This window comes from Molothrus aeneus, chromosome 22, assembly GCF_037042795.1.
Source record: "Molothrus aeneus isolate 106 chromosome 22, BPBGC_Maene_1.0, whole genome shotgun sequence".
In the NCBI taxonomy this organism is placed as follows: Eukaryota; Metazoa; Chordata; class Aves; order Passeriformes; family Icteridae; genus Molothrus; species Molothrus aeneus.
In genome coordinates this window covers 7,173,671-7,186,905 of record NC_089667.1, presented here as the reverse complement: position 1 = coordinate 7,186,905, position 13,235 = coordinate 7,173,671, and the positions used below count along the sequence as shown (strand labels likewise).

Below are 13,235 nucleotides of genomic sequence, written 5' to 3'. Positions count from 1 at the left end.
TGCAGACAGAGCTGCTCTGCTGCTGGCTTCACTGCAGGGCCTGAGGCTGTCACTGAGGGAGGAACAGCCTGAAATGTTTGCTCACCCATCTGGGAATGATTTCGGATTCCTAATTCCTGATATCTGATTCCTGATTTCTGATTTCTGACTCCTGCCCAACACTGGCACCACCGCTGTGGGGGCACGGGCACAGGGGCTCAGACAGGATGGGCTGGGGGGCTCAGGGCGCTGGGCAGGATGGGCTGGGGGGGCTCAGGGCTCAGACAGGATGGGCTGGGGGGCTCAGGGCCAGCCCAGGGGCTCAGACAGGATGGGCTGGGGGGCTCAGGGCGCTGGGCAGGATGGGCTGGGGGGCTCAGGGCTCAGATAGGATGAGCTGGGGGGCTCAGGGCGCTGGGCAGGATGGGCTGGGGAGGCTCAGGGCTCAGACAGGATGGGCTGGGGGGCTCAGGGCCAGCGCGGGGTCCATGGGCAGGATGGGCTGGGGGGCTCAGGGCTCAGATAGGATGGGCTGGGGGGCTCAGGGCGCTGGGCAGGATGGGCTGGGGGGCTCAGGGCTCAGGCAGGATGGGCTGGGGGGCTCAGGGCCAGCCCAGGGGCTCAGACACACCCCCAGTGCCCCCGTGGGGCAGGAGCTGTGCCAGCCCCGCAGCGTGCCCGCACCATCCCCTCTCCCCCGCGCCGCACGCCGCCTCCTCCGGCTCATTGGCGTGAAATTTAATTTGCAGCAATCAGCTGGAGGTGAGGCAGGCGCTGAATTAGCTCGACGTGGTGCTCTCGCCTCCGCCCAGGCCCCCTCCCCTGCCCGTCCCCGCACCCGGAGCATCCCAGCAGGGCTGGATCCCGCCGAGGGTGAGTTATGGCCAGGCTGGATGCACACATATTCTGATAAGGAAGAATAATAACTTGTCAAAGATACATATGATATGTGTTTTCTTTCCAGACAGAATATATATTGGGATAATTCATCAACTCGGCCTGGCACTGGCCAGGAGAGGGAAAGAAGAGAAAGAGAAACTCAATAAAAAGAAGTCAAGGCAGAAAAAGCCCTTGGCAGTGAGTGCTGTCTCCCTGCAGGATCCCTCTGCTCTGAGCCGGGTCTGGCAGGGACTCCTGGCTCCCCACTGGAGCCTGGCCTGCATCCACAGGGCTGCTGTGCCACCATCAGCACGCTGGGCATGTCCCCAGCCTCACTGGGGCAGTGAAACGGGACTGAAACTGCTTTGGGACAGGCAGAAAAGCTGAGCACCAGCAGCCCCAGCTCTCCCAGCTGCTGCCAGAGCCTGCTCTGAGCTCCGGTGCCTCCCTCCTGAGGAGGAGTGCGGCACAAACACCACAACACCCAGGGGTGAAGGCTGGCACAGCCCAAAGCAGCAAACCAGGGACTGAGGGAAGATGCAGAAGGGGTTTGTAAAGTGATTTGTCAACTGACAAGCAGAAATATATTACCAATTTAGGCCTGTGATTTGCCTGCAACTTTTTTATCCTTGAGATGTTGTTGAGCAGATTAAAGTGTCAGCTTTGATCCATGCATTTGGATGGAAACATAAATATTGCTGCTCTTCTCCTCCCAGCCAGCACCTGCCCCAGGTGAGCATGCCCAGGGGCGCTGCCCGGCCGTGCCCACCCTCATCCCCATCCCTCCAGCCCAGCATTGAGGCAGCAGCCCCAGGAATGGCAGGGCAAGGCCTGGAATTACACTGACATTTCAGTTGGCAGGAGTTTGGCTGGACCTGCCCATGTTTTAAAGTTTGTGTAGAGCATGGGCTCGGCTGCAGAGTGCAGGGTGGATTTTGGATGCACCTGGGGCATGGGATGCACGTCCCAGGTGCAGGAGGAGCCCCTGGGACAGTCCCACCCCCAGGCACACCAGAGATGCCCCGCAGAGCTGCCCCACCAGGCACCTGCTGGGGAGCAGGAGCAGAGATCGCTGTTCCAGGTGATTCCTGATGCAGAAATATGCAGCATCATTCCATCTCCAGGCAGGGAAACAAATGAGTCTCTGCTTGCTCCCCTCTCCTGTTTTCCCCTCCTTCCCACCCTCATTTGATCCCACTCCATGTGGCAACATCAAACAAGTGTTGAATATTTTAGCTCCTGTAAAATATTTATATTATAAGGCACGGAAGGAAATCGGTGCTTCCAGGCCATGTAAACATATGCCTGGGAACAGCTGGATCCCTGGCAGTGCTGGGGGAGCACTGGGCTGCACAGCTGCTCCATTCCCAGGTATTTAAAGCCCTGAGAAGCCACAGCATCACATGTGGGGCAGGGCAGGGGGGTCCAGGACCTTGGAGCCCAAACCTCTGCCAAGGGCTGCCCTTGCCCGACCTTAACATTCACCCCCAGGCAGCTCCTGTGCCCTGTCCTGGGGAAGGGTGGGCAAGGGGGGAGCTCTGAGCCCCCAGAGGATGGCAGGGGCCTGGCCTTTGCCCCATGGCTGGAGATTAATTGAGGCCTGCCATTAAAATGTCACCGAGAAAATTATTAACTTAAGGTAAACCACTTCCACGCGTCAAAAGCAAAGGCAATCAGTCCCAGGCATGTCCCCCTAGGAAATTATGTGGAGTAATTAATCAAAAAGCTAATGAGAAATGTGTTTTCTTTCCCAGCCTAACACCACATCATATTCTTATTAGCCAAGGTTATTACAATAGTAATCATGCATGCTCCGAGTTCAGATTGGGTTTTTTGCTCCACTGCCACCAATTTAGAAAGCCATTAATGGGAGAGATAAACCCCGATACACAAGCCAGCCCTTTGTGTCTGAGTGCCCACGGCTGCTCCTGGCCACACACGACCTGTGCCTGCTGCCACAGGTCCCTGCCACCCCAGCCCTGCCCACCGTGGTGCCCCAGAGCAGGGATGTGCTGAACTGAGGCTGCTGGATCCCCTGCTCTGCTCTCCCAGCCTTCCCCAGCACGGAAATCAAACCCAAACTCCTTCCCCAGCATGGAAATCACCCCCAAACTCCTTCCCCAGCACAGAGCTCACCCCAAACTCCAGCTGATGTTCTGGCGGCACACCGAGGTGCATTAGGGACACGGGGCATGGTGTGATTTATGAGCACCCTGTTCCGGCACTGCCCATCCCTTCTCCAGACCTGTCCCACTAATTCAGACGCCCAGGAGGACCCGAGGTGTTCCATAAATCTGGCTGCAGGCAGGTAATGTGCTGCTGCTCGGGCTCCCCCAGGCCGGCTCAGAGCTCAGCCGCTGCCAATCTCAGCAGCCCTAAAATGCAGAGTCAGCAGCCAGCGCAGGGAAACCAGTCCTGCTTGATATTCAGCATTAAATAATTCAGCCCCCACAGAGAGACGGGGAGAAGAATGAGCCTGACAGAAAATATAAAGATTTCCTATGCCCCGTTAAAAATGCATTGACCTGATTAGCTGGCTGGCAGGGAATCCCAGTCTGCAGCCACGGTGGCACAGGGAGGACCTCGGCAGGCAAATTCCACTCCTCAGAGTGCAGCAGCACCCTCTCTGCTTGATTTTTGTGGGTTTTCTTGCTAAATCTCTTTTCCTTGCTTGCACACAAGTGACACGTGGGAGATGTTGCTGCCTTTTCTCCACAGAATCACAGAATCATTCAGGTTGGGAAAGACCTCCAAGATCATCAAGTCCAACCTCTGAGTGATCACCTCGTGTCCAAGCAGACCAGAGCACCATGTCCTGTTGTTTTACATCCTTGCTCAGGGACACCGCACACCCTCCCAGCAGCTCAGAGCGCCCCTGGCCGAGGGACCGTGCTGTGCCCTGGGCAGCCCCGAGCCCCCTGCCCCGCTGCTGCTGCGAGCGATCCCCAGGGCTCCGATGTGCGGATTCACCAGAGCTGGCAGCGCTGGGGCAGAGCCTTCAGAAGCCCCAAGGCAGGGCCCGGGGCAGGGCTGGAGGGGACGAGGCTCTCTGAGCGCTGCCTTTGGTTGCTGCGGCTCGGGGCTGGAGACGGGCACGGCCAGGCTGGTGGCTGCAGAGGGTGGCGGTGCCCGGAGCCCGGCTGGCACCGCTGGGCACTGTCCCCGGGGCTGGGCTCGCACCCTGGCACCGCCACCCGAGCGAGGATGCGCCAGGGGAGCCGCCCAGGGCTGCTCCCTCCCCTCTGCCACCCACAGAGGCACAGGTGAGGGCACAGGTGAGGGCACGGGTGAGGGCACGGGTGAGGGCACGGGTGCTCACCTGCATCCCTTCCACCTGCCCAGGAGGGATGGGCTGTTCCCACATCCTCTGCTGGAGGGGGGCCACAGGGACACTGAGGCACAGGACACGGTGCTGTCCCCAGGAGTGGCCCAGGGACGCGTTGCTGTCCCCAGGGACACTGAGGCACAGGACACGGTGCTGTCCCCAGGGACACTGAGGCACAGACACTTTCCCAGCCCAGGGGTGCAGCAGAGTGTGGCTGAGTCCTGAACCCCATGACCAGGGCCCTGCTCACCCTCCAGATAACACATCTAAGCCGTGTTTATTTCCATCCAGGCTGCCTCTCCATTTGATTATTTATCTCCCGTTTAGCCTCTGACAGATCAAAGGCTCGGCGGAGGGGAAGCGGAGCCGGGCCGCGCATGAAAATGAGCCTTGATACATAATTAATTAACATAAAACAGTTTCATTAGGAGATGGTGTTACATGGCTGTTTGTCTTAAAAATTTAAGCTGTGTAAAGAGCACGGGGGAAGCAGAGCTCCCTGCCAGCCCTTTCCTGGTGCTGCCCATCCCAGCCTGGCTCCCGGGAGCTCCGGAGCGCAGCCCCCTCTCCCTGCATCCCGTGCAACTTCTCCTACCCTTGATTATTAATCTGTTTTTAATTCTATTAAGAGATAGCCAGGAGAAAGAGTATCAATTTTAGATTAACAAGGTTATTAGCACTTAATTATGTGAGGTGTCTTTGTAATTGAAAAGGAAAAGAGGAAGCACCATAAATATCCCGGCCCCTGAGCTCCTGGGGGTTTGCGTGTGGCTCTTTATTCACGAGGCTGTGGAACCATAAATATTAAATATCTGGTGGAAAAAAAAATTACAAGGCAGAGAGAGGATGCCCTCTGGATATTCCGGCGCCGAATGTTCTTGCATTTACAAATATTCATTAGCTGGGATCTGCAAAGTTATTTCCACCAAGATTCGGTGAAGGAGGAAGAGAGAGGTTATTGAAAAAAAATAGAGTCTAGAGTAAATATTATTAGTAATTTTTATCTCTGCGTGTCCCTAATTATTCCATAATTAGGGAAAGTGCACATATGCATATACAATCACTAACCTGCCAGTCTCAGGGATTCTCACTGCCAGCCCCGCTGTGGGATGGAGTCCCCAGGGCAAACTCTTCTTCCCCAAACGGCAGAGGGGGTGTCTGTGCCCGGGGGGAGCCCCACTGTGCCCCCATGCCCAGGTGATCCGTGCTGGGAGCCCAGGATGACTCAGGGAGCCACCAGCTCTGCCGAGCACCCACGACCTGCAGCTGCTGCCGCTTAGAGACACATTAAATGACAAATCTCAGGCTCTTTTTAATTAAAAAATAATAGAACTCAGCAGGAAAACTGAGCAATAACACAACACTGCCAAAAACCACTTTGCTGGAGCTGCTAAAAAAACAACAGGCAAGAGGCAGCCGGGGGGAGCAGCCACATTCACCTTTGTGGGGACAGGTGACACACAGGCAAGGTGGTGGCCGAGGGTCCCCTCCCAGGACCAGCCCCACTCGTGTCCCACAGGCTCCTGGGGACAGGCAGTGTCACACCCCAGGAATTAAGCTCTTAATCTAAACTGAACACATTACCACGAGCTCATCAACAAAAATCTAATTACGCTGTGCGAGGCCGGGCTTAATTGCTCGTCCTTGACACGAGCGGTGCCCCTGGAAGCCCAGGAGCCACGGAGAGCCTGGGACTGGAATTATCCTGCTCCCTGGAAAAAGCACAACAGGAAAATGGGGAAAAATAGGGCTGTGCAATTAGAGAGAACAGCAGACAAATCAGCTGGTAATTGTCGGGGGGAGCACCCAGGGTCGTGAGCAGCTTTGGGGAGCACTGCTGGCATCCCCTGGCAGGCGGCAGAGGGACACACAGACACACAGGGACCCCAGGAAGGGGGAAATGGTTAAACCCAGCGTTTCCCACAGTAAAGAGAGGCTGGAGCAGATCCCAGCCTGGCCCTGCTCCCCCAGGCAGCCCTGGGCTCCTGGTTTGCTGCTCCTGCTAATGAGGAAATCGGGATGCAGGAGGTGGCTGAGCCCCGCTGCCTCCCCCGCTCGCTCCTCCCCGACTTATCACCACTCACAGGATGTTTACAATAATTTTTAATTTGCGCAATTATTAATCATTTTTCTATCTGTCTCATTTGCATAATAATTACTCTGCTTGCTGTTTGCCATGACTGTGAATGACAGTGGTTTAAATTAAATTAAGATTTTAATATTCATTTTTTTGGGTTAAAGCTAATCAAAGTTGCTGCTCGGTGCCAAGACCGGGGCTCTGCCCTTCCAGAACCACTAATGAAGAGATCCAGTGCTGGTGTCACTGCTCCATCTCCATCACCCAGCTCATCCCACAGGATCCCACAGCATTTTGCAATTGCTCTGCTGCCAGAACTGCTCAGACAAGGCCACAGCTGGGACAAGGGAGATGGGATGGAGAACAAGGGCACGGGGACAAGCCCAGCTCCCTTCTCCCCAGGCAGCACACGGGATGGGACCAGGGAGGGAGGCGTTCACCACGTGAGCCCCCCTTTCCTCACAGATATCTCCTAAAAATACAATATCTGGTAGTGAACGAGTAACAGATGTATAAATGCAGCATTGTGATGAACAAGGAGGTCCCCAGGGTAGTGCCTCTAAAATTTTAAAACCCCAGCCTTCCAAGTCAGCTGCAAGAGCAGAACCTGATGCCATTTTCAGGTCCTAAGCACATTTTGTTTAGTACAAGCATTTAAAAGTGCTTTTCCTCCTTAAGAGCAGCCTACAGTCCCAAGAGTGACGCGAGGCAGCTGCTGGCAGCTGTGGCTCTGCAAGAGCAGCCACTGTCACCAGGCAGGTGGGGAAGGAACCAGCATCCAGCTCTGCCCACCAGGGCGAATCCAATCATTCCACAGCAGGTTCTTCACATCTCCAGCAGCACTCAGATTAAGTGAGAGCAAAAACGAATGTGTCAAGTGGAACTGCTCTTGTGGAGGCTGCAGCTGCCTCAGTTTGCAGGGGGGAATGGAACAGGGCCTTGGTGACAGAAGGGGGAAGCACAGCTGGAAGCAGCTGCCTGGAAATGTGCTGCCACCTCACACCACCAGCCCCTGCTCCCAAACCATCTCCTGCCCAGCAGGGCAGCAGGGCTGGGAATGGTTCAGCTGCCTTGGAAAAAGCACCAGCACGCAGAATCGAGTAAAAAAAGAAAGGATTTATTTACAGGTGAACACAGCAATTCCAGGGCTGCTGGAAATGTGGCATGAAAAGCATGGGAGTCCCAAGAGTCCGGCACTCCAGGGCAGACTGTGCTGCTGTCCCTCCCACCCACAGCCCTCCCAACGCTGGAGAATCCCTGAAAAGAGCGATCCTGCCCTGCCCACTGCTGCAGCCAAGGCATCTCCATGGAAACTGCTGCCTGCATTCATCCCTGCTGCCTGGGACCTCAACAAGAACAACTGTATTTATTTCCACAAGTGCTTTCTGGCACACAGGGATTAAGGGAAGCTCCAAGACAGACAAATCTGATCACAGGACAGGGTTGTTACACCTTCCACCGGAGCGAGCCAAGTGCCAAGATCAGCCCCAAATCCAGAGGGGTCTGGGGGGAGCAGCTGCTCCAAACTATGAGGGAAGCAATTCCAGGTCTTAAGTCCTAACTCTCCACACATTTACTTCCGCTAGAAATGGAGCCCTGCAGAATTGCTGAGGCTCCTGAAGATCGTGCTGCCCAATGCAGCACCGCAGTTCTCTCTTCCAGTGCCAGAGCATTCCCTGCCCAGTTTCCTGCTTGGACAGGGTCAGGAGAAGCTGAGTTTGAACTTTCCTGCACGTTGGTGACTCTGGGATCTACATGGCAAAATAACTGCAAAACTTGACAGAAGTTCAGAAGTTCCACTTAACCTGAGTTCTGGAGCAGACTGACCCACAGAATGAGGGCAACTCTCCCAAGCTCAAGCGTTCAGCAGATTTTCACCTGAGATTTTGGACACCTGAAGACTTGGGAACTGCCCTCAGAAGTCATTTGGCGTAGAACAGAAGTTTGTTAGAAAACAAACAAGAAACCAGTCCCTCCCATGGAGCTGGAGGCTCTGGCTGCCAGGGAAATCCAGCCTGGTCTCTCAGAAGATGGCCCAGGGGGCAGCTGACTGCCGAGCACGGGGCTGGTTGCAGGGAGAGCAGGCCACTCCTCAGGGCTGTGGCAGAGGTGGTGCCTGTGGGGCACTGCAGGAGCTCTCCCTACATGTCCTCCACGCTCCATTTGTAGGCCAGCTCCTGCACTGCCTTCTTGTTGGCGATGCGGGCAAAGCGCTGCTGCTCGAACCCGTTGGACCTGCAAGGGACACCCAGTGACAGCAGCTGCTGCCTCCAGCTCTCCTGACTCCTGCAACCTTTCCAATGATTTACCCTGGCTCAGTCTCCACCTGGACCTGTGGTTACCGAGAGCTGATGCCTCTGAAGTTCCTCACCTGCCTTGTCCCATCTGTCCCGTCCCCCTTTTTCACTGAACCCATTCAACCTTGCAGTGCCAACCCCCTCACTCACCACATAACTGGCAATGCCCTGAAGCAGGACTCCTTTATTTTTACTGTTATTCCAACAGGAACAAGTACCTGTCCACACCGTCCCAGCGATGCCCGGGCCAGATGTTGAACCTGTTGAGTGGAGGTGCTGGTCCCTTGTACCTGGGTTTTTCTGGAACACAAAGAGCAGAGGAGCTGTGTTCAGCATGCCTCCCACCTAGGAGGTGTCTGCACAGGCTCCTGGCAGCCAGCTACAGCTGCCAAGGGCTCCCTGTGACAAAGTGCTGAGTTCTCAGTCAGCAGGCCCTGCTCTCCCAGCTAACAACTCATGCAACTCTTACTGGTAACAGGCCAGGAACTCCAGAGGGTCCACAAGTCCCCCTTGGCTGTTTACTGAAGAGCAGCTGCATTTCTGCACTGCTGACACATTAAACCATACTCAGGTGCATTCCAGGGGCAAACCTTTCTCCTTGTTCTCCTTGGCCTTCCTCTTCTTGATGAGAGCAGCCATGGGGTCTCCTTCCCTCTCCTGCTCCCTCAGCATTCGGTCCAGGTCCTGGTCATCGATGTAACGGGCCAAGGGCTTCTGCATCTCCTTGACTGCATCCTCCACGTTCTGCTGCTGCTGCCTCTCCTGTGCCAGCCTGGAAAACACACTGTGTCACCCAAACCCCAGCCATCACTCCTTGGGAGTGGTTCAATGTGCAGGAGGGGTCACACCCCTCAACTCCCACTGCCTGTGCAGCATTCCCAGAGCACCTCCAGCACAGGAAGGGTTTTCAGACGTGGAACACGTGCTGGTGCCAGGCTCAGCCTCAGAGCACAACACCAGTCTGGCAGCAGAGCCAAACTAACATCAGGAGATGGGAGGCCCAAGGACTTTGCTTTGGAGCCCCTTCCTCACCCTTTTCCCCACTTGGCATATTGCTCTTCTCTCTTGGCCTCTGCCTCAGCCTTCAGCCTCTGCTCCAGCTGCTCCTGGGCCAGGTTCCTCTTGCGGCCGGACTTGTCTCGGAACACGGTCTGAGCGTTCCGGGATTCCTCTGGGGGGACAGATGCCTCAAGTCACAATTCTGGAACATTTCATCACCTCCAGACAATTCAATGACTTTAACTGTGACTTCTCTTTGGCTTGTCCTCATCTCCCAAAGAGCCTGGCAGCCAAAGCCAGGCAGGATCTCAGCTCGTGCTGAGCTTTCCCTGCTGCCCCACACAGACCCTGGGCTCTCACTATCCATCGGCTCCCTCAGACTTGCAGAGGAGAAGCATTTCCCACTCCCTGTGACTTCCCTGGCATTGCTCTGAACTCCCCATGTGGAGCAGAGACCCTGGCCAAGGTTTTCAGCAGCGTGTTTAGCTGCAGCTCCACAGGGATGCTCCCAGCAGCATCCCAATGCCAGGGCATGACAGAGCAGAGGAGTGAGCTGGGGCTCAGGCTGTGTTCCACTCCCACCTTCCAGGTGCCTGGTGCTCCTCTCGTGCTTCTTGAGCTCCTGCTTCTCCCTCTGCAGCACATCAGCCGACACCAGGCCTGCTTTGGCTCCGGATGACATCGTGCTAGCCTGGAGAACACACAAATCCCATTTACAGCTGGCTGAGAGGGGCAGCCAGAGCGAGGGGTGACCCAAACCACAGGGACAGCCCTGTTAGAGCCAGAACCTTCCCCAGTTTCTCAATCATTGGGCTTCCACAGCTGGAAGGGAAAGAGACAGACAGCCTTTACCTTCTTGGGAGAGCCCTTGGCACCCCAGTGGGTCGGGGAGTGCGCCGGGGGGCTCTGTGACCTCTGCTGGTCCCTCTGGGTGGGAGAAGCCCGTCCTGGAGGAGATAAATCAGAGTGAGGGTCTGCTGACTCCCCCAGGAGGAGCACGCTTAGGTGCACACAGCCCAGGCTGCAGCAGAGGCACTGCAGGCTGGCTGAACTCTCACCCAGCTGTGCCCACAGGGACAGACACTGCCAGCTGTGCCAGCAGAGCAGCAGCACACAGCACTCACCGTGGCAGCGTGGATCCCAGCGGCTCCCCAGGACACAGCGTGTGACACTCACCTTTCGCTCTGCTCTTCCTCCCACTCGGGGACCCCGGCTTCTCTCTGCGAGGTGACAAATCCTGACGCTGTCTCCGGGGAGGGGACACATCTGGGGTGTCATGTCTCTGTCTCCGGGGAGGGGACAGATCTGGGGTGTCATGTCTCTGTCTCCGGGGAGGGGACACATCTGGGGTGTCATGTCTCTGTCTCCTGGGAGGGGACAGATCTGGGGTGTCATGTCTCTGTCTCCTGGGAGGGGACAGATCTGGGGTGTCATGTCTCTGTCTCCTGGGAGGTGACATGTCTGGGGTGTCATGTCTCTGTCTCCGGGGAGGGGACAGATCTGGGGTGTCATGTCTCTGTCTCCGGGGAGGTGACATGTCTGGTGTGTCATGTCTCTGTCTCCGGGGAGGTGACATGTCTGGTGTGTCATGTCTCTGTCTCCTGGGAGGTGAGGGGTCGGGGGTATCGTGACGCTGCCGCCGCCGTGGAGGTGACAGATCTGGGGTGTCACGACGCTGCTTTTTGGGAGGTGACAAGTCTGGTGTGTCGTGACGGTGCCTCCTAGGAGGGGATGGGTCAGGGGTGTCATGTCGCTGCCTTTTGGGAGGGGACACATCAGGGGTGTCGTGTCTCTGTCTCCGGGGAGGGGACGGGTCAGGGCTGTCGTGTCTCTGTCTCCTGGGAGGGGACGGGTCAGGGCTGCCGTGTCTCTGTCTCCTGGGAGGGGACGGGTCAGGGCTGTCGTGTCTCTGTCTCCTGGGAGCAGAGAGCCCCAGGGAGCCGTTGTGTTTCCCTGCTGGGGCTGAGGGCTCTGGGGAGTCGTGGCACCGCCGCCTGTGAGGGCAGAGAAGGTGACAGTGAGCTCCCTTCGTGCCTGGCTTGTCTGGAAACACAGCAGGACCCCAGAGCTGGGAACAGCTGGTGAAGGTGGATTCACTGGGATGCTGCAGCCCTGAGCCCCAGCAGACCCCAGAAACCCTCCGAGGCAGCCGGGATCCCAGCAGAGCTGCAATGGGAGAGTCTCCACCATTATTAAAACTCACAGGGACCATCACTCCAGTCTCCCTGGCAGTGTCACAAACACCCAGAGCTGCCAGCACCCCGCCCCAGGCAGGGGCTCTCCAGCTGGGAGAAGTGCCCACATTTCTGTACTTTCAGCAAAGTACAGAACCAGACAGACAAAGCCAGCCAAGCAGAAGGCAATATTCCTGGCTGAGCCCCCATACCTTGTGGCAGACTTGGCAGGTCCCGAGACATCCGAACTCTGCGAGTCCTCATCTGAGGGAAAACAATTGCAATCACCATTACTAGGGCTCTGCACAGCCCAGCAGCACTCCAGCACCTGCAGGATTATTTTGAACTTGCATCATGGTTTGGAGAAACCAGGCATTAGGGAGAGAGGGTGGAAGGAGCTGCTCTCACCTCCCAGGAGCTTCCATTTGGAGTTTGTTCGGAATTCCTCCATGAGCTTCACCTCCTCGGGGCGCTCATCAATGAACTCTGCCACCTACAAACACCCAGCGAGCACCAGGGGCTCAGCAAAAGGCACAGCTCCCACTGCTCACACAGGCAGCAGCTACCCCAGTCCCTCTGCCTTGCTCCAGCAGCCGTTCTGGAGCACAGAGCCCCATGCTGGCCCGCAGAGCACGGGCTGCCTGGATCCGCAGGGAGCTCCCTCCTTCCTGCAGGGCTCCCGCCCACCCCCGAGGCAGAACACGCCACAAGAGAGGCGCTCCAGCGAGTTCTTCCCTAAGGGAGACACGAGGTGAGCGCCAGAACAGAGTGAGGCTGTGAGAGCGCGTCCGCCGGGGCTCCCCGCTCACCACAGGCATGTCCCCTTCGTCCTCCTCCTCCTCCTCCTTCTCCGGGGCGGCGGCGATGCTGCTCCAGCTCACATCGTCATCCACGATCCGCATCCTGGCAGCGGGGAGAGGCACGGTCAGGGGCCGTGGGGATCCGCGGCGGGGCAGCCCCGGGGGCCCGTGGGGACCGGGGGATCCACGGCGGGGCAGCCCCGGGGAGGGTCCTGGCCCCGGGGTCTCGGGGCTCGGTTCGGAGCGGGGATTTCGGGGCGGTGCGCTCGGGGCGGCTCCCAAGGCCGGGCAGCGCACAGGGTCGCGCCTGCTGCCCCCTCCCCGGGACTCACCCGCCTCTGGCGGTGCCGGCCGGCGGTTTTCTCCTGCGGCGGCGGCGGGGCGGGCCGGGCTCGGCGGGGCCGCTCAGGTACCGCCGCAGGTACTCGGCCTTCGACAGCCCCGGTGCCGCCATCGCGCTCTGACGCAAAACGGCGGCGCCGGCAGGAAGGGGCGGGGCCTGAGCGTGGCGGGTCGGGATGGGCGTGGTCACTGCCATACATGGAAATGCAGCGGGATGGGCGTGGCCAGACCGCGGATAGGCCATAAATGGAACGGAGGGCGGGGCTATAGGCGTGGCCAAACGGCGGCCAATGCCATAAATGGAGTGGGAGCGGAGCTTTAGGTGTGGTCAGCCAATACCATAAATGGAGCAGAGGGCGGAGC

At 57.5% G+C, this 13,235-nt stretch overlaps 1 protein-coding gene across 1 annotated transcript; it reads right to left on the bottom strand.

Annotated features, from left to right (window-relative positions):
- Window positions 1-7,356: 7,356 nt before the first annotated feature.
- BUD13 (BUD13 homolog) lies at window positions 7,357-12,984 on the bottom strand. The gene is made up of 11 exons (XM_066564371.1): window positions 12,863-12,984; window positions 12,540-12,633; window positions 12,139-12,223; window positions 11,943-11,994; window positions 10,733-11,550; window positions 10,409-10,503; window positions 10,139-10,247; window positions 9,590-9,728; window positions 9,148-9,329; window positions 8,776-8,857; window positions 7,357-8,495 (listed from the first exon to the last, which is right to left on the bottom strand). Exons 1-11 carry the CDS (start codon window positions 12,982-12,984, stop codon window positions 8,402-8,404), a joined length of 1,872 nt encoding a protein of 623 aa, XP_066420468.1. The 3' UTR covers window positions 7,357-8,401.
- Between the last annotated feature and the right edge of the window lie 251 nt (window positions 12,985-13,235).